The 22,343-nt window shown below is 33.7% G+C and overlaps 1 protein-coding gene across 1 annotated transcript in view; it reads right to left on the reverse strand.

The window, feature by feature from the left end:
* cilp2 (cartilage intermediate layer protein 2) overlaps positions 1-21,027 on the reverse strand; it is a 75,254-nt gene extending 54,227 nt beyond the window's left edge. The window contains exon 1 of the mRNA XM_062038624.1: positions 20,735-21,027. Within this exon, the coding sequence (XP_061894608.1) occupies positions 20,735-21,023 (289 nt within the window). The 5' untranslated portion in view covers positions 21,024-21,027. The remainder of the gene's footprint in view (positions 1-20,734) is intronic.
* Positions 21,028-22,343: the final 1,316 nt, after the last annotated feature.

Here is a 22,343-nt window from a genome sequence, read left to right on the forward strand (position 1 = left end):
CGCGCACTAATTGACTAAAAGAATGCGCACTTGATGTCACGTTATGGATGGAAAAATGCATTTTTAGACAATATCCCGGGCGCGGCCACTGCTGCTGCTCACTGCTCCCCTCCCCTCTCAGGGGGTGATCAAGGGTGGTGGGTCAAATGCAGATAATAATTTCGCCACACCTAGTGTGTGTGTGTGACAATCATTGATACTTTAACTTTAACTAATATGATTTGCCAGAGCGGCTAGGAGACAGATTTTATTAAAAAAATTATTTAAAAAAAATATTTGTATTTTTTGTATTAATTTTTTTTCAACTTAGGACTTCCCGCGGGCCGGATTTTGGACGCTGGCGGTCCGTAGTTTGGGGACCCCTGATCTACAATGTAAATAGTCATGAAAATAAAAAAAACACATTGAATGAGAAAGTGTGTCCAAACTTTTGGCCTGTACTGTACATCATGCTCCTGAAATGGTGCGAATAAAGAAAAGGGTAACGTGCGGAAAATGAGCTTTTTTTTTCCCCCTTTTTTTTTTTTTTTTTTTTTTAAACTATGCTACTGCAGCCTTGATGCTTTTCTGTCACATCGGGTATGATTGTGCCAGATGTACAGTATGGAGGCCTGCAGCATGCTGAATATATTCCAGGAGAAGTAAAGTGTTGCATAACTCACTGGATCAGGTGAAGACTGCCAAAATGGCGAGGTTAGAGTATTATTTAAAGCAGACCGGCTGACAACCTCTTCATGCCGCAGCGTGAGGGCAACCATGGCAGTGGTGTGTGTGGGCCCTGTGGAGGGGAGGATCTCCCTGCCATGTCATATGGAAGCTGTTTACGCCTTTGGCCGGCGTGTTCTCCGATGTGTGCGTGGTCGCAACAATGTCTGCTCTTTTATTTTTCCTTTCGCTCAAATCTCCCAAGTTTGGATTCCTAAAGCATCTGTGCCTCATTAAGATGTGCAATTTTGCTCCTGACATTAACTAATGATGCATCAGCTGCACGATTTTTTGAGGTTTTTGTCAAGTATTTTCTGTGCACAGGCCTACTGAAAATGACATTTTTTTTTATTTAAACGGGGATAGCAGATCGTGATCGTTTCGCGATTTTGCCATACTTTTACTGAAAGGATTTAGTATAGAACAACGACGATAAAGATCGCAACTTTTGGTCTCTGATAAAAAAAAACCTTGCCCCCACCGGAAGTAGCGTGACGTAGTCAGTTGATCGCCTCCTCATATTTTCCTATTGTTTACAATGCAGCTAGAGCGATTCGGACCGAGAAAGCGACGATTACCCCATTAATTTGAGCGAGGATGAAAGATTTGTGGATGAGGAACGTTAGAGTGACGGACTAGAATGCAGTGCAAGACATATCTTTTTTCGCTCTGACCGTAACTTAGGTACAAGCTGGCTCATTGGATTCCACACTTTCTCCTTTTTTTATTGTGGATCCCGGATTTGTATTTTAAACCACCTCGGATACTATATCCTCTTGAAAATGAGAGTAGAGAACGCGAAATGGACATTCACAGTGACTTTTATCTCCACGACAATACATCGACGAAACACTTTAGCTACGGAGCTAACGTGATAGCATCGTGCTTAACTGCATATAGAAACTAAATAAAGAAATCCCTGACTGGAAGGATAGACAGAAGATCAACAATACTATTAAACCATGGACCTGTAAATACACGGTTAATGCTTTCCAGCCTGGCGAAGCTTAAAAATGCTGTTGCTAACGATGCCATTGAAGCTAACTTAGCTACGGAGCTAACGTGATAGCATCGTGCTTAACTGCATATAGAAACAAAATAAATAAATCCCTGACTGGAAGGATAGACAGAAAATCAACAATACTATTAAACCAGGGACATGTAAATACACGGTTAATGCTTTCCAGCCTGGCGAAGCTTAAAAATGCTGTTGCTAACGACGCCATTGAAGCTAACTTAGTATAACGGGACCTCACAGAGCTATGCTAAAAACATTAGCGCTCCACCTACGCCAGCCAGCCCTCATCTGCTCATCAACACCCGTGCTCACCTGCGTTCCAGCGATCGACGGAAGGACGAATGACTTCACCACGATCATCCGTGCGGTCGGTGGCTAGCGACCGATCCCACCTACAACTTTCTTCCTTGCTGTCTCCATTGTTCATTAAACAAATTGCAAAAGATTCACCAACATAGATGTCCAGAATACTGTGGAATTATGAGATGAAAACAGAGCTATTTTGTATTGGATTCAATGGGGTACCGCTACTTCTGTTTCACTGGCTACGTCACGCGCATACGTCATCATCCAAAGGCGTTTTCGACCGGAAGTTTAGCGGGAAATTTAAAATTGCACTTTATAAGTTAACCCGGCCGTATTGGCATGTGTTGCAATGTTAAGATTTCATCATTGATATATAAACTATCAGACTGCGTGGTCGGTAGTAGTGGCTTTCAGTAGGTTTCTCCCAATCAAACTATTGGGTTGAATTATTTAACCCAAAAGTTGAGTTAATGCTAACTCAATGTAGTGTTGTAACGATGCCAATATTTTGGTACCGGTACCGGTACTAAAATTATTTTGATACTTTTCGGTACTTTTCTAAATAAAGGGGACCACAAAAAATTTGCATTATTGGCTTTATTTCAACAAAAAATCTTAGGGTACATTAAACATATGGACCAGTACGTTTCAGAGACAGCATAGTACCGAAAATGATTCATTAGTATCGCGGTACCCTAACTCAATGTTGGTTGATTCATCACCCAACTATTGGGTTGATTTTATTTAACAAAAAAACTGAGTTATGCTCACAACAATGTTGGGTTATTCCAAACTCAACTATTGGGTTGCGCAATCTAGCGCTCCTTAACACAATAGTTGGTTAAAAATTATACATTTTACTGCTGGTTTGTCCTACTCCTTCCCAATTACTGATCAAGATTATTGTTTCATTCCATTAAAATATACTCAAAGGCAAGATATGAGATCCTTTTTTTTTTTTTTTTACAAGAAATGCCGTGTATGGTCATAGTAGTCACGGCGGGGTCGCATTTTACTGCGTGAATCATTCTCCCAGGATGCAGACGGCCCTCCGGAGGCAAGGTGCAGGTAAGGAAATGATTCATTGTCCATAAATCATGCGGGATACAAACAAAAACAGAATGGCGAACAAGAAAAGCTAAGCATGTAAACCGGCAAACAAAAAGGCAAAGCGTAGCTCAGGGATCAAATTAGTAGCCGTCGTAACTGTTGCCTGCAAGCAAATAAAGACTTAGACAAACTTTAATGATCCACACAGTAGCTCCATTACAAAGGTTGGAAAGTGTAAGGATGGAAAGGATAATGCAGGTATAAAGTAGACTAAAAATGTACAGTAGAAGCAATATAAAATATAACATATATGTAATATTTACATGTTATATATACAGTATATCAGTGGTCCCCAACCACCGACAGATTGGTACCGGGCCGCGCAAGAAATTGAATTTTTTATTTTTTTATTTTATTTTTTATTTTTTAAAATTAAATCAACATAAAAAACACAATATATACATTATATATCAATATAGATCAATACAGTCTGCAGTACACATGATTGTATTTCTTTATGGAAAAAAGAAAAAAAAATGGAGTTAAAATAATACCTTTATAACCCAGAAAATTGATTGCTCTTCATCAAAAAAACTCAAAAATTTAACCCAACACTCGCAACTCATAAATTGGGTTATGAAAATAACCCAGCATTTTCTATGTGTACTGTAGCAGCTCATGGATCCATAGGCACCGATCTACAATTCTGCCAGTGGGTGCTCGGTGTGTGTGTGTTAGTGTTGTCCCGATACCAATATTTCGGTACTTTTTGGTACCTTTCTAAATAAAGGGGACCACAAAAAATGTCATTATTGGCTTTATTTTAACAAAAATCTTACGGTACATTAAAAACATGTTTCTTATTTCAATTTTGTCCTTAAATAAAATAGTGAACATACAAGACAACTTGTCTTTTATTAGTAAGTAAGTAAACAAAGGCTCCTAATTAGTCTGCTGACATATGCAGTAACATATTGTGTCATTTATCAATCTATTATTTTGTCAACATTATAAGGGACAAATGAATTATTAATCTACTTGTTCATTTACTGTTAATATCTGCTTACTTTCTCTTCTAACATGTTCTATCTACACTTCTGTTAAAATGTAATAATCACTTATTCTTCTGTTGTTTCATACTTTACATTAGTTTTGGATGATACCACAAATTTGGGTATCAATCCGATACCAAGTCGTTACAGGATCATACATTGGTCATATTCAAAGTCCTCATGTGTCCCGGGGACATATTTCCTGAGTTTATAAACATAATTCAAATGAAAAAAAACGAAAGAAGATGTTAAAAAATATCGATGCATCGATACCACGTACAATAGCGTATCTAGCGACTAGATACGCTATTGTACGTGGTATCATTGCAGTGGATGTTAGGTGTAGATCCACCAATGGCGCTTGTTTCTATTGTAGCGTCCCGGAAGAGTTGGTGCTGCAGGCAATTCTGGGAATTTGTTGTGTAGTGTTTATGTCGTGTTGCGGTGCAAATATTCTTCCAAAATGTGTTTGTCGTTTGGCACATGTTTATGACAGTGTTGGCATTGTTCATACTATTAGATTTTGTTAATTATAGACTATTTGATTTTTGACTCTTTTATTATGTGAAACGGATCAAACACGCCACTGAATTAAAGGCCTACTGAAAGCCACTACTACCGACCACGCAGTCTGATAGTTTATATATCAATGATGAAATCTAAACATTGCAACACATGCCAATACGGCCGGGTTAACTTATAAAGTGACATTTTAAATTTCCCGCTAAACTTCCGGTTGAAAACTCCTTTGGATGATGACGTATGCGCGTGACGTCAATGGTTGAACCGGAAGTATTGGGCTGTTGTGCAGGTGTTTGAATAGTATTGGCGGGTTATATGGACGGGAGCTAGTAGCTAGGAGCTAGGAGCTAGCATAACAAACACCTAGATGTTTTTATGCGGGATTCATTTGTGGCATATTAAATATAAGCCTGGTTGTGTTGTGGCTAATAGAGTATATATATGTCTTGTGTTTATTTACTGTTGTAGTCATTCCCAGCTGAATATCAGGTCCCACCCGCGCGCTTCCAAACATTTGATCGCTTGCCCGTACGTGCGTGTCACGTACGTAACTTTGGTTAAATATTTAAGCTTTATGAACCTTGGGTTAGGTGAACGGTCCTTTGGGCTGAGTGATTGTGTGTGTTGTGCAGGTGTTTGAATTGTATTGGCGGGTTATATGGACGGGAGCTAGTAGCTAGGAGCTGGGGAGCTAGCATAACAAACACCTAGGTCAGGGGTCGGCAACCCAAAATGTTGAAAGAGCCACATTGGAGCAAAAATACAAAAACAAATCTGTCTGGAGCCGCAACAAATTAGAAGCCATAATACAAACAGATAGTGTGTCATGAGATATACATTGAATTAAGATGACTTAAAGGAAACTAAATGAGCTCAAATATAGCTACAAATGAGGCATAATGATGCAATATGTACATACAGCTAGCCTAAATAGCATGTTAGCATCGATTAGCTTGCAGTCATGCAGTGACCAAATATGTCTGATTATCACTCCACACAAGTCAATAACATCAACAAAACTCACCTTTGTGTATTCACGCACAACGTTAAAAGTTTGGCGGACGAAATGAGACAGAAAAAGAAGTGGCATAAAATACGTCCTAGAAAGTCGGAGAAAGTTATACATTGTAAACAAACTAAGGTGAGTTCAAGGACCGCCAAAATTAGTAAGACAAAACGGCGCTCGCCAAATACTCGAATCAGTGAAGCATGTTTAATACAAACAGTGTGCTTTATAACAATTAGGGAGGTTTATGTCATGTTTGTCCTCCTACAGTAACCATATTAAAACAAAAAATATATATTTTTTCCCCTCATCTTTTTCCATTTTTCATACATTTTTGAAAAAGCTTCAGAGAGCCACTAGGGCGGCGCTAAAGAGCCGCATGCGGCTCTAGAGCCGCGGGTTGCCGACCCCTGACCTAGGTGTTTGTTATGCGGGATTAATTTGTGGCATATTAAATATAAGCCTGGTTGTGTTGTGGCTAATAGAGTATATATATGTCTTGTGTTTATTTACTGTTGTAGTCATTCCCAGCTGAATATCAGGTCCCACCCGGCTCTCACAGCATCTTCCCTATCTGAATCGCTTCCACTGCCCTCTAGTCCTTCACTTGCACTTTCCTCATCCACAAATCTTTCATCCTCGCTCAAATTAATGGGGAAATCGTCGCTTTCTCGGTCCGATTCGCTCTCCCTTCTGGCCGCCATCACTGTAAACAATAGGGAACTTTGCGGAAATGTTCAACTGACTACGTCACGCTACTTCCGGTAGGGGCAAGGCTTTTTTTTGTCAGATACCAAAAGTTGCGATCTTTACCGTCGTCGTTCTCTACTAAATCCTTTCAGCAAAAATATGTCAATATCGCGAAATGATCAAGTATGACACATAGAATAGATATATATTATTATGTGTTGTCAACTTTGTACTTTTTTATGTCATTGCCTGAAATAAATACCCCGAAGGGAATAAGCGGTAGAAAATGGATGAATGGATGGATGAAAAAAATGAATGAAGGAGTCAAAAACTAAACCAAGGGATCGTTACAGCTAAAGACCGTCTCTGGTGGGGGTGTTGAAAAGGCCTCAAAGGTAGGTCCTCTTTTAGCTCTTTAGCCGGCATAAGCAGCTGGCCGCCTTCAAATAGCAAAACAACTCGTAAACCTTGAAGTTTAAAGGTGCACCGTCGGAGTAAAAAGTGGGATGATGATTAAGAAGAAGGGGAGCAACTCGTGGAGAAAAAAAAAAGCCTATTCCTTTCTTCCATTTTCTCATTTAGCCGGACTCCAGGCCAGCAGGTGGCATTTGGGTTTATGGTTATTGTTCCCAAGGTGACTGGATTAATATAGAACGGTGCTACTGGCTCTGCATTGAGAGGGTGAACCGAGGACAAATTAAACTTCATTGCAACTTTTACTATGGATTTCCTGCTTAGGGTGCCAATGCAATTTGAAGTTTGGAACTTGTCCTGCCTAGGGTGACTATTTAGGGACTCACTTCTTCCATTCTGGTCATTCATTAATGGCCTTTGTGAAATGTTTGCTTAGGTCTTCAAATCCAGTTAGACTTCACTATATTTGAATTTATTTATTTTATTTTTTTAACATTGTTATTATGTCACAATAGTACAAACAACAGAAATTAGTGTGAAATTGTATTAAAACTCAAATAAAATATTAGTTTTCATTGCAGGCCCCATTCGGGTTTCGGGTACCCCCAAACGTCAGGTTTTCAATGTGAAACAATGTCAATTGTTATTTATTCATGCAAAAATTAAAATGACTACTGCATTAATTAAGCAAGCTAAAATAAGTGAGTCTATTGCGCAATAACATGACCTGATGGAATGAATGTGGCCCGTGGGCCTTGAGTTTTGGTACCTGCAATCAAGAATAGTACATCCACAAATGTATTTTAACTGGAACATTCACCCAGTAACTTGTTGCTAGGCAGAGCTTGTAAAGAGCAAACAAACAAACGTGCTAAAAACAGCACCATAAATATTTTTATAAGGCATGTTTATTCATGTGTATAAGAAAAATATATATATTGGTATTAAATAAAAAGAAAAATAAGAAGAACAGACCCGTCTAGAGGGGCACTTTTAAAAAAAAAAAAAAATTGTTTATTTTTACACCAAAGTTTTTATTGAATAAAAAACAAATTTTTGTGTTTGCAAACCTTACAAAAGCCCATTTTTCTCGAAAAACTCACAAAGAAACATTGATAAATGCATTATAAGACATATTGTATGTTTGGTTTAGGAGTTATGCTTGAAGAAATGTTTTATTGCTTCATTCGCATTATCTCAGGATTCTAAGAACATTACTGTCATATTGAATAAAAAAAAACAAATGTGTGTGCACATTGTTTTAGTAAAACTCAAAGTTACATCAATAAAGGCATTATTAGACATATTGCATATTTGGTTTAGGAGTTATGCTTGAAGAAATGTTTTATTGCTTCATTTGCATTATCTCAGGATTCTAAGAACATTACTGTCATATTGAATAAAAAACAAATGTTTGTGTGTTTGCAAACCTTACAAAAGCACATGTTTCTAGTAAAACTCACAAAGATACATTAATACAGGCATTATTAGACATCTTGCATATTTGGTTTAGGAGTTATGCTGGAAGAATGTTTTTATTGCTTCATTCGCATTATCTCAGGATTTAAGAACATTACTGTCATATTGAATAAAAAACACATTTTTGGGTTTGCAAACCTTACAAAATGTTTTTTTTTCTAGTAAAACTCACAACGATACGATAATACAGGCATTATTAGACATATTGCATGTTTGGTTTAGGAGTTATGCTTGAATAAATGTTGTATTGCTTGATTCGCATTATCTCAGGATTCTAAGAACATTACTGTCATATTGAATAAAAAAAACAAATTTTTGTGTTTGTAAACCTTACAAAAGCACATTGTTCTACTAAAAGTCAAAGATACATTAATACAGGCATTATTAGACATATTGCATGTTTGGTTTAGGAGTTATGTTGAAGACATTTTGTATTGCTTCATTCGCATTATCTCAGGATTCTAAGAACATTACTGTCATATTGAATAAAAAACAAATTTTTGTGGTCACAAACCTTACAAAAGCACATTTTCTAGTAAAACTCACAACGATTCATTAATATAGGCATTATTAGACCTACTGCATATTTGGTTTAGGAGTTATGCTTGAAGAAATGTTTTATTGCTTCATTCGCATTATCTCAGGATTCTAAGAACATTACTGTCATATTGAATAAAAAAACACATTTTTGTGTTTGCAAACCTTACAAAAGCTGTTTTTTTCTAGTAAACCTCACAACAATACATTAATAAAGGCATCATTAGACATATTGCATATTTGTTTAGGAGTTATGCTTGAATAATTTTTGTATTGCTTCATTCGCATTATCTCAGGATTCTAAGAACATTACTGTCATATTGAATAATAAAAAAACACATTTTTGTGTTTGCAAACCTTACAAAAGATGTTTTTTCTAGTAAAACTCACAACAATGCATTAATAAAGGCATTATTAGACATATTGCATATTTGGTTTAGGAGTTATGCTTGAAGAAATGTTTTATTGCTTCATTCGCATTATCTCAGGATTCTAAGAACATTACTGTCACATTGAATAAAAAAACACATTTTTGTGTTTGCAAACCTTACAAAAGCACATTTTCTAGTAAAACTCACAAAGATACATTAATACATGCATTATTAAACATAGTGCATGTTTGGTTTAGGAGTTTTGCTTGAAGAAATGTGTTATTGCTTCATTCGCATTATCTCAGGATTCTAACAACATTACTGTCATATTGAATAAAAAAACACATTTTTGTGTTTGCAAACCTTACAAAAGCTGTTTTTTCTAGTAAGATTCACAACAGTACATTAATAAAGGCATTATTAGACATACTGCATATTTGGTTTAGGAGTTATGCTTGAATAAATTTTGTATTGCTTCATTTGCATTATCTCAGGATTCTAAGAACATTACTGTCATATTGAATTAAAACACATTTTTGAGTTTGCAAATCTTACAAAAGCACATTTTTCTACTAAAACACACAAAGACACATTAATACAGGCATTATAAGACATTTTGCATGTTTGGTTTAGGAGTTATGCTTGAAGAAATTCTCCCCCCCCCCCCCCCCCCATTGTTTATCTGTATCTCACCTTTTTTGTAAGGGCCGCTGGAAGTTGGCAGACCCGTCAGCGATCCTGTTCTGTCTCCCTGTAATGTTTGACCCTGTTCTGTCTCCTTGTAATGTTTGTCTGACCTTGAATGGGATTGTGCTGAAATTTTTAATTAATAAAGTATTTCTGTTTCTGATTCTGATTCGCATTATCTCAGGATTATAAGAACATTACTGTCCCATTGAATAAAAAACAAAGTTTTGTGTTTGCCATTACAAAAGCACATGTTTCTAGTAAAACTCACAAAGATACATTTATACAGGTATTGCTACACATATTGCATGTTTGGTTTAGGTTTATGCTTGAAGAAAACTGTTATTGCTTCATTCGCATTATCTCAGGATTCTAAGAACATTACTGTCATATTGAATAAAAAAAACGCATTTTTGTGTTTGCAAACCTTACAAAAGCACATGTTCCTAGTAAAACTCAAAGATACATCAATACAGGCATTATTAGACATATTGCATGTTTGGTTTAGGAGTTATGCTTGAATCATTTTTGTATTGCTTCATTCGCATTATCTCAGGATTCTAAGAAAATTACTGTCATATTAAATAAAAAATACATTTTTGTGTTTGCAAACCTTACAAAAGCACATGTTCCTAGTAAAAGTCAAAGATACATTAATACAGGCATTATTAGACATATTGCATATTTGGTTTAGGAGTTATGTTGAAGACATTTTTTATTGCTTCATTCGCATTACTAATACTGTCATATTAAGTAAAAAAACACATTTTTGTGTTCGCAAAACTTACAGAAGCACATTTTCTAGTAAAACTCACAACGATTCATTAATACATGCATTATTAGACATATTGCATATTTGGTTTAGGAGTTATGCTTGAAGAAATGTTTTATTGCTTCATTCGCATTATCTCATGATTCTAAGAACATTACTGTCATATTGAATAAAAAAACGCATTTTTGTGTTTGCAAACCTTACAAAAGCACATGTTTCTAATAAAACTCACAACAATACATTAATACAGGCATTATTAGACAAATTGCATGTTTGGTTTAGGAGTTATGTTTGAATAATTTTTGTATTGCTTCCTTTGCATTATCTCAGGATTCTAAGAACATTACTGTCATATTGAATAAAAAAACAAGTTTTTGTGTTTGCAAACCTTACAAAAGCACATTGTTCTAGTAAAACTCAAAAAGATACAGTATATCAATAAAGGCATTATTAGACATAGTGCATGTTTGGTTTAGGAGTTATGCTTGAAGAAATGTTTTATTGCTTCATTTGCATTATTTTAGGATTCTAAGAAAATTACTGTCATATTGAATAAAAAATACATTTTTGTGTTTGCAAACCTTACAAAAGCACATGTTCCTAGTAAAACTCAAAAATATACATTAATACAGGCATTATTAGACATATTGCATGTTTGGTTTAGGAGTTATGTTTGAATAATTTTTGTATTGCTTCATTCGCATTATCTTAGGATTCTAAGAACATTACTGTCATATTGAATAAAAAAGCACATTTTTGTGTTTGCAAACCTCACAAAAGCACATGTTTCTAGTAAAACTCCCAAAGACACATTAATACAGGCATTATTAGACCTATTGCATATTTGGTTAGGAGTTATGCTTGAAAACAATTGTTTATTGCTTGATTCGCATTATCTCAGGATTCTAAGAACATTACTGTCATATTGAATAATAAAAAACACATTTTTGTGTTTGCAAACCTTACAAAAGATGTTTTTTCTAGTAAAACTCACAACAATACATTAATAAAGGCATTATTAGACGTATTGCATATTTGGTTTAGGAGTTATGCTTGAAAATATATTTTATTGCTTCATTCGCATTATCTCAGGATTCTAAGAACATTACTGTCATATTGAATAATAAAAAACACATTTTTGTGTTTGCAAACCTTACAAAAGATGTTTTTTCTAGTAAAACTCACAACAATACATTAATAAAGGCATTATTAGACGTATTGCATATTTGGTTTAGGAGTTATGCTTGAAAAAATATTTTATTGCTTCATTCGCATTATCTCAGGATTCTAAGAACATTACTGTCATATTGAATAATAAAAAACACATTTTTGTGTTTGCAAACCTTACAAAAGATGTTTTTTCTAGTAAAACTCACAACAATACATTAATAAAGGCATTATTAGACGTATTGCATATTTGGTTTAGGAGTTATGCTTGAAAAAATATTTTATTGCTTCATTCGCATTATCTCAGGATTCTAAGAACATTACTGTCATATTGAATAATAAAAAACACATTTTTGTGTTTGCAAACCTTACAAAAGATGTTTTTTCTAGTAAAACTCACAACAATACATTAATAAAGGCATTATTAGACGTATTGCATATTTGGTTTAGGAGTTATGCTTGAAAAAATATTTTATTGCTTCATTCGCATTATCTCAGGATTCTAAGAACATTACTGTCATATTGAATAATAAAAAAACACATTTTTGTGTTTGCAAACCTTACAAAACCACTTTGTTCTAGTAAAAGTCAAAGATACATTAATACATGCATTATTAGACATATTGCATGTTTGGTTTAGGAGTTATGCTTGAATCATTTTTGTATTGCTTCATTCGCATTATCTCAGGATTCTAAGAACATTACTGTCATATTGAATAAAAAATAAATTTTTGTGTTTGCAAACCTTACAAAAGCACATGGTCCTAGTTAAACTCAAAGACACATTAATACAGGCATTATTAGACATATTGCATATTTGGTTTAGGAGTTATGTTGAAGACATTTTTTATTGCTTCATTCGCATTATCTCAGGATTCTAAGAACATTACTGTCATATTAAGTAAAAACACTAATTTTTGTGTTCGCAAAACTTACAAAAGCACATTTTCTAGTAAAACTCACGATTCATTAATACAGGCATTATTAGACATTTTGCATATTTGGTTTAGGAGTTATGCTTGAAGAAATGTTTTATTGCTTCATTCGCATTATCTCAGGATGCTAAGAACATTACTGTCATATTGAATAAAAAAACAATTTTTTGTGTCTGCAAACCTTACAAAAGCTGTTTTTTCTAGTAAGATTCACAACAATACATTAATAAAGGCATTATAAGACATATTCCATATTTGGTTAGGAGTTATGCTTGAAGAAATGTTTTATTGCTTCATTCGCATTATCTCAGGATTCTAAGAACATTACTGTCATATTGAATAAAAAAACACATTTTTGTGATTGCAAACCTTACAAAAGCACATTGTTCTAGTAAAACTCAAAGATACATCAATAAAAGCATTATTAGACATAGTGCATGTTTGGTTTAGGAGTTATGCTTGAATAATTGTTGTATTGCTTCATTCGCATTATCTCAGGATTCTAAGAACTGTCTGAATATGAATCCGTCATATTGAATTTAAAAAAAAAATTTTAAGTTGTGTTTGCAAACCTTACAAAACATTTTTTTCTAGTAAAACTCACACAGATACATTAATACAGGCATTATTAGACATATTGCATATTTGGTTTGGGAGTTATGCTTGAAAACAATTGTTTATTGCTTCATTCGCATTATCTCAGGATTCTAAGAACATTACTGACATATTGAATAAAAAACACATTTTTGTGTTTGCAAACCTTACAAAAGCTGTTTTTTTCTAGTAAAACTCACAACAATACATTAATAAAGGCATTATTAGACATATTGCATATTTGGTTTAGGAGTTATGCTTGAATACATTTTTTATTGCTTCATTTGCATTATCTCAGGATTCTAAGAACATTACTGTCATATTGAATAAAAAAACACATTTTTGTGTTTGCAAACCTTACAAAAGCACATTGTTCTACTAAAAGTCAAAGATACATCAATAAAAGCATTATTAGACATAGTGCATATTTGGTTAGGAGTTATACTTGAATACATTTTTTATTGCTTCATTCGCATTATCTCAGGATTCTAAGAACAATACTGTCATATTAAGTAAAAAAACAAATTTTTGTGTTCGCAAAACTTACAAAAGCACATTTTCTAGTAAAACTCACAACGATACATTAATACAGGCATTATTAGACATTTTGCATATTTGGTTTAGGAGTTATGCTTGAAGAAATGTTTTATTGCTTCATTCACATTATCTCAGGATTCTAAGAACATTACTGTCATATTGAATTAAAAAAACACATTTTTGGGTTTGCAAACCTTACAAAAGCACATTGTTCTAGTAAAACTCACAAATATACATTAATACAGGCATTATTAGACATATTGCATATTTGGTTTAGGAGTTATGTTTGAAGACATTTTTTATTGCTTCATTCGCATTATCTCAGGATTCTAAGAATAATACTGTCATATTGAATAAAAAAACAATGTTTGTGTTTGCAAACCTTACAAAAGTTTTTTTTCTAGTAAAACTCACAACGATACATTAATACAGGCATTATTAGACATATTGCATATTTGGTTTGGGAGTTATGCTTGAAGAAATGTTTTATTGCTTCATTCGCATTATCTCAGGATTCTAAGAACATTACTGTCATATTGAATAAAAAAACACATTTTTGTGTTTGCAAACCTTACAAAAGCACATTGTTCTAGTAAAACTCAAAGATACATCAATAAAAGCATTATTAGACATAGTGCATGTTTGGTTTAGGAGTTATGCTTGAATAATTTTTGTATTGCTTCATTCGCATTATCTCAGGATTCTAAGAACTGTCTGAATATGAAAGTTGTGTTTGCAAACCTTACAAAACATTTTTTTCTAGTAAAACTCACACAGATACATTAATACAGGCATTATTAGACATATTGCATATTTGGTTTAGGAGTTATGCTTGAACACAATTGTTTATTGCTTCATTCACATTATCTCAGGATTCTAAGAACATTACTTTCATGTTGAATAAAAAAACACATTTTTGTGTTCACAAACCTTACAAAAGCTGTTTTTTCTAGTAAAACTCACAACAATACAATAATAAAGGCATCATTAGACATATTGCATATTTGGTTTAGGAGTTATGCTTGAATAATTTTTGTATTGCTTCATTCGCATTATCTCAGGATTCTAAGAACATTACTGTCATATTGAATTAAAAAAACACATTTTTGTGTTCACAAACCTTACAAAAGCTGTTTTTACTAGTAAGATTCACAACAATACATTAATAAAGGCATTATTAGACATATTGCATATTTGGTTAGGAGTTATGCTTGAATAATTTTTGTATTGCTTCATTCGCATTATCTCAGGATTCTAAGAACAATACTGTCATATTGAATAAAAAACACATTTTTGTGTTTGCAAACCTTACAAAAGCACATTGTTCTAGTAAAAGTCAAAGATACATCAATAAAGGCATAATTAGACATAGTGCATGTTTGGTTTAGGAGTTATGCTTGAATAATTTTTGTATTGCTTCATTCGCATTATCTCAGGATTCTAAGAACTGTCTGAATATGAATCTGTCATATTGAATTAAAAAAATAAATAAATAAAAAAAAGTTGTGTTTGCAAACCTTACAAAACATTTTTTTCTAGTAAAACTCACACAGATACATTAATACAGGCATTATTAGACATATTGCATATTTGGTTTGGGAGTTATGCTTGAAAACAATTGTTTATTGCTTCATTCGCATTATCTCAGGATTCTAAGAACATTACTGTCATATTGAATAAAAAACACATTTTTGTGTTTGCAAACCTTACAAAAGCTGTTTTTTTCTAGTAAAACTCACAACAATACATTAATAAAGGCATCATTAGACATATTGCATATTTGGTTAGGAGTTATGCTTGAATAATTTTTGTATTGCTTCATTCACATTATCTCAGGATTCTAAGAACATTACTGTCATATTGAATAAAAAAACACATTTTTGTGTCTGCAAACCTTACAAAAGCTGTTTTTTCTGGTAAGATTCACAACAATACATTAATAAAGGCATTATAAGACATATTCCATATTTGGTTAGGAGTTATGCTTGAATACATGTTTTATTGCTTCATTCGCATTATCTCAGGATTCTAAGAACATTACTGTCATATTGAATAAAAAAACACATTTTTGTGTTTGCAAACCTTACAAAAGCACATTGTTCTAGTAAAAGTCAAAGATACATCAATAAAAGCATTATTAGACATAGTGCATGTTTGGTTTAGGAGTTATGCTTGAATAATTTTTGTATTGCTTCATTCGCATTATCTCAGGATTCTAAGAACATTACTGTCATATTGAATAAAAAACACATTTTTGTGTTTGCAAACCTTACAAAAGCTGTTTTTTTCTAGTAAAACTCACAACAATACATTAATAAAGGCATCATTAGACATATTGCATATTTGGTTAGGAGTTATGCTTGAATAATTTTTGTATTGCTTCATTCGCATTATCTCAGGATTCTAAGAACATTACTGTCATGTTGAATAAAAAAACACATTTTTGTGTTCACAAACCTTACAAAAGCTGTTTTTTCTAGTAAGATCCACAACAATACATTAATAAAGGCACTATTAGACATATTGCATATTTGGTTTAGGAGTTATGCTTGAAGAAATGTTTTATTGCTTCATTCGCATTATCTCAGGATTCTAAGAACATTACTGTCATATTGAATAAAAAACACATTTTTGTGTTTGCAACCCTTACAAAAGCACATTGTTCTAGTAAAAGTCGAAGATACTTCAATAAAAGCATTATTAGACATAGTGCATGTTTGGTTTAGGAGTTATGCTTGAATAATTTTTGTATTGCTTCATTCGCATTATCTCAGGATTCTAAGAACTGTCTGCATATGAATTTTTAAAAAAAATTTTTAAAAAAAGTTGTGTTTGCAAACCTTACAAAACATTTTTTTCTAGTAAGATTCACAACAATACATTAATACAGGCATTATGAGACATATTGCATATTTGGTTTGGGAGTTATGCTTGAAAACAATTGTTTATTGCTTCATTCGCATTATCTCAGGATTCTAAGAACATTACTGTCATATTGAATAAAAAACACATTTGTGTGTTTGCAAACCTTACAAAAGCAGTTTTTTTCTAGTAAAACTCACAACAATACATCAATAAAGGCATCATTAGACATATTGCATATTTGGTTAGGAGTTATGCTTGAATAATTTTTGTATTGCTTCATTCGCATTATCTCAGGATTCTAAGAACATTACTGGCATATTGAATTAAAAAACACATTTTTGTTTTCACAAACCTTACAATAGCTGTTTTTTCTAGTAAGATTCACAACAATACACTAATAAAGGCATTATTAGACATATTGCATATTTGGTTTAGGAGTTATGCTTGAATACATTTTTTATTGCTTCATTTGCATTATCTCAGGATTCTAAGCACATTACTGTCATATTGAATAAAAAAACACATTTTTGTGTTTGCAAACCTTACAAAAGCACATTGTTCTAGCAAAACTCAAAAATACATCAATAAAGGCATTATTAGACATAGTGCATGTTTGGTTTAGGAGTTATGCTTGAATAATTTTTGTATTGCTTCATTCGCATTATCTCAGGATTCTAAGAACTGTCTGAATATGAATCCGTCACATTGAATTTAAAAAAAATTTTTTTTTTTAAAAGTTGTGTTTGCAAACCTTACAAAACATTTTTTGCTAGTAAAACTCACACAGATACATTAATACAGGCATTATTAGACATATTGCATATTTGGTTTAGGAGTTATACTTGAAAACAATTGTTTATTGCTTCATTCGCATTATCTCAGGATTCTAAGCACATTACTGTCATATTGAATAAAAAACACATTTTTGTGTTTGCAAACCTTACAAAAGCTGTTTTTTTCTAGTAAAACTCACAACAATACACTAATAAAGGCATTATTAGACATATTGCATATTTGGTTAGGAGTTATGCTTGAATAATTTTTGTATTGCTTCATTCGCATTATCTCAGGATTCTAAGAACATTACTGTCATATTGAATAAAAAAACAAATTTTTGTATTTGCAAACCTTACAAAAGCACTTTGTTCTAGTAAAACTCAAAGATACATCAATAAAAGCATTATTAGACATAGTGCATGTTTGGTTTAGGAGTTATGCTTGAATAATTTTTGTATTGCTTCATTCACATTATCTCAGGATTCTAAGAACTGTCTGAATATGAATCCGTCACATTGAATTTAAAAAAAAAATAATTAAAAAAAAGTTGTGTTTGCAAACCTTACAAAACATTTTTTTCTAGTAAAACTCACACAGATACATTAATAAAGGCATTATTAGACATATTGCATATTTGGTTTGGGAGTTATGCTTGAAGAAATGTTTTATTGCTTCATTCGCATTATCTCAGGATTCTAAGCACATTACTGTCATATTGAATAAAAAAACAAATTTTTGTGTTTGCAAACCTTACAAAAGCACATGTTTCTAATAAAACTCACAACAATACATTAATACGGACATTATTACACATTTGCATATTTGGTTTAGGAGTTATGTTTGAATAATTTTTATATTGCTTCATTCGCACTATCTCAGGATTCTAAGAACATTACTGTCATATTGAATAAAAAAACACATTTTTGTGTCTGCAAACCTTACAAAAGCTGTTTTGTCTAGTAAGATTCACAACAATACATTAATAAAGGCATTATAAGACATATTCCATATTTGGTTAGGAGTTATGCTTGAATACATGTTTTATTGCTTCATTCGCATTATCTCAGGATTCTAAGAACATTACTGTCATATTGAATAAAAAAACACATGTTTGTGTTTGCAAACCTTACAAAAGCACATTGTTCTAGTAAAACTCAAAGATACATCAATAAAAGCATTATTAGACATAGTGCATGTTTGGTTTAGGAGTTATGCTTGAATCATTGTTGTATTGCTTCATTCGCATTATCTCAGGATTCTAAGAACTGTCTGAATATGAATCCGTCATATTGAATTAAAAAAAAAAAAAAATTTTAAAGTTGTGTTTGCAAACCTTACAAAACATTTTTTTCTAGTAAAACTCACACGGATACATTAATACAGGCATTGTTAGACAAATTGCATATTTGGTTTGGGAGTTATGCTTGAAAACAATTGTTTATTGCTTCATTCGCATTATCTCAGGATTCTAAGAACATTACTGTCATATTGAATAAAAAACACATTTTTGTGTTTGCAAACCTTACAAAAGCTGTTTTTTTCTAGTAAAACTCACAACAATACATTAATAAAGGCATCATTAGACATATTGCATATTTGGTTAGGAGTTATGCTTGAATACATTTTTTATTGCTTCATTCGCATTATCTCAGGATTCTAAGAACATTACTGTCATATTGAATAAAAAAACACATTTTTGGGTTTGCAAACCTTATAAAAGCACATTGTTCTAGTAAAAGTCAAAGATACATTAATAAAGGCATTATTAGACATAAAAAAAAGTAAGATTCACAACAATACATTAATAAAGGCATTATTAGACATATTGCATATTTGGTTTAGGAGTTATGCTTGAATACATTTTTTATTGCTTCATTCGCATTATCTCAGGATTCTAAGAACATTACTGTCATATTGAATTAAAAAAACACATTTTTGGGTTTGCAAACCTTATAAAAGCACATTGTTCTAGTAAAAGTCAAAGATACATTAATAAAGGCATTATTAGACATAAAAAAAGTAAGATTCACAACAATACATTAATAAAGGCATTATTAGACACATTGCATATTTGGTTTAGGAGTTATGCTTGAATACATGTTTTATTGCTTCATTCGCATTATCTCAGGATTCTAAGAACATTACTGTCATATTAAGTAAAAAAACACATTTTTGTGTTTGCAACCCTTACAAAAGCACATTGTTCTAGCAAAACTCAAAGATACATCAGTAAAGGCATAATTAGACATAGTGCATGTTTGGTTTAGGAGTTATGCTTGAATAATTTTTGTATTGCTTCATTCACGTTATCTCAGGATTCTAAGAACTGTCTGAATATGAATCTGTCATATTGAATTAAAAAAAAAGAAAAAAAAGTTGTGTTTGCAAACCTTACAAAACATTTGTTTTCTAGTAAAACTCACACAGATACATTAAAACAGGCATTATTAGACATATTGCATGTTTGGTTTCGGAATTATACTGAAATGAACAGAAACCATATTCCTGAATACTGCTGTTGTATTCTGAATAATTGTATCGATAATGGTAGTGTAGTGATTGAAGTGTAAAACATGTTTTCTAAAGATTACAATAAAAATGAACACTGTTTAAATGTGTCAAAATGTTTAAGAATGTTTGCACAATTATATGCCTGCCATGCCTAACATGTTAGCTACTTCTCTTTGTTTATAATGTTTATAATGTCTATTTTTCTATTTCCTGCTGGACCTACTCTCTATTTTATACTGTATATACTGTAATATTGTACATGGGCATTGGTTTATATTGTCTATATGTTATAGACATAATATAATATATCTGTATATAAATTATTCAGTACACATATTATGTATATATTCGTATATATGTTAGATTTTTTTAAAGCTATATTAGTCTATTTATACCTGCATTGTCCTTTCCATCCTTACATTTTCCATCATTGTAACTTAACTACTGTGTTGAACAATTTCCCTTGTGAAACATTAAAGTTTGTCTAAGTCTAAGTCTAATGCTCATTGTGTGTTTCCTCCTGCTGGTAAACACCACCACTGCGCCCAGTTCCTACGCTATCAGCACGTGTTGTTATCTTGCCTGCTGGTGAAGCGTGCTGGTGACATACTATTGGAGAGCACGAGCCAAAATACCATGCTCACGCTCTTCATCCTATGGGCTTACCACTAAACATTTCTCAATAGCCCCCCCTCCCAGTTAGGGCATCTAAAACGGGCATTGACACGAGGGCACTTACCTTGACACAGAGCCCCAGAAACCATGCAAGAGAGCAGTAAAGTCACTGTAGTTAATCCCGACATGGCGCCTCTCTGATGATTCTGCTCCGCGATCCCACAGTGGAGAGGCTCCGGCAGAGAGAACGTGTCCCCCCCCACCCCCGCCTCGTCAGGTGTGTGAGAGAAAAGTGGAGAGGTGTCGTTGCCGCTCAGCAAAGAAGTTGTCCAGTGGCGGGCTGGAGGCCGCTGGTTTTTAAAAAGATGGAGCAATGTGGGCGCGTGCCAATCCGGCCCCTCTCTGCTAACCATTGGTCAGTCGTAAGCAACATCTGGGGGCCTCGTATCATCTTCCACAAAAAAAAGGTCAAGAGGAGGGGGAGCGAGGAATCAGGGTGTTGAGACACACTCATAATAAAGAGTGAGAGGGTGGATGCTAAAAATAAGAGTGTTTTTCAAACGTTCACATTTTAGCAACCAGGGACAAAAACTGTATATATATGCTGTATACCGATATATTAGAGCGAGGGTGTCAAAGTCAAGGATCCGACCTAATTAATATTTACAAGTAATATATTTTTGGTAACACTTTAGTATGGGGAACATATTCTGGGCAGCATATTCTAAGTAACAAAGACTTAAAGGCCTACTGAAAGCCACTACTAGCGACCACGCAGTCTGATAGTTTATATATCAATGATGAAATCTTAACATTGCAACACATGCCAATACGGCCGGGTTAACTTATAAAGTGCAATTTTAAATTTCCCGCCGCACTTCCGGTTGAAAACGTCTAGATATGATGACGTATGCGCGTGACGTCAACGATTGATACGGAAGTATTGGTACCCCGTTGAATACAATACAAAAAAGCTCTGTTTTCATTTCAAAATTCCACAGTATTCTGGACATCTGTGTTGGTGAATCTTTTGCAATTTGTTTAATGAACAATGAAGACTGCAAAGAAGAAAGCTGTAGGTGGGATCGGTGTATTAGCGGCGGACTATAGCAACACAGCCAGGAGGACAGAGATGGATAGCAGACGCGCTAGCCGGCGAACTCACCTTAACTTCCTCCGTCTCGCCGACCGCATCTGTGATCGGGTGAAGTCCTTCGTCGCACCGTTGATCGCTGGAACGTAGGTGAGCACGGATGTTGATGAGCAGATGAGGGCTGGCTGGTGTAGGTGGAGCGCTAATGTTTTTAGCATAGCTCTGTGAGGTCCGGTTGCTAAGTTAGCTTCAATGGCGTCGTTAGCAACAGCATTTTTAACCTTCGCCAGGCTGGAAAGCATTAACCGTGTAGTTACATGTCCATGGTTTAATAGTATTGTTGATCTTCTGTCTATCCTTCCAGTCAGGGGTTTATGCATTTTGTTTCTATCTGCATTTGAGCCCAATGCTATCACGTTAGCTCCCTAGCTAAGTTAGCTTCAATGGCGTCGTTAGCAACAGCATTGTTAACCTTCGCTAGGGCTGGAAAACATTAACCGTGTATTTACAGGTCCAGTGTTTGGTAGTATTGTTGATCTTCTGTCTATCCTTCCAGTCAGGGATTTATTTATTTTGTTTCTATATGCATTTAAGCACGATGCTATCATGTTAGCTCCGTAGCTAAAGTGTTTTGTCGATG

This window comes from Entelurus aequoreus, linkage group LG27 (genome assembly GCF_033978785.1).
Source record: "Entelurus aequoreus isolate RoL-2023_Sb linkage group LG27, RoL_Eaeq_v1.1, whole genome shotgun sequence".
NCBI classification, from domain to species: Eukaryota; Metazoa; Chordata; class Actinopteri; order Syngnathiformes; family Syngnathidae; genus Entelurus; species Entelurus aequoreus.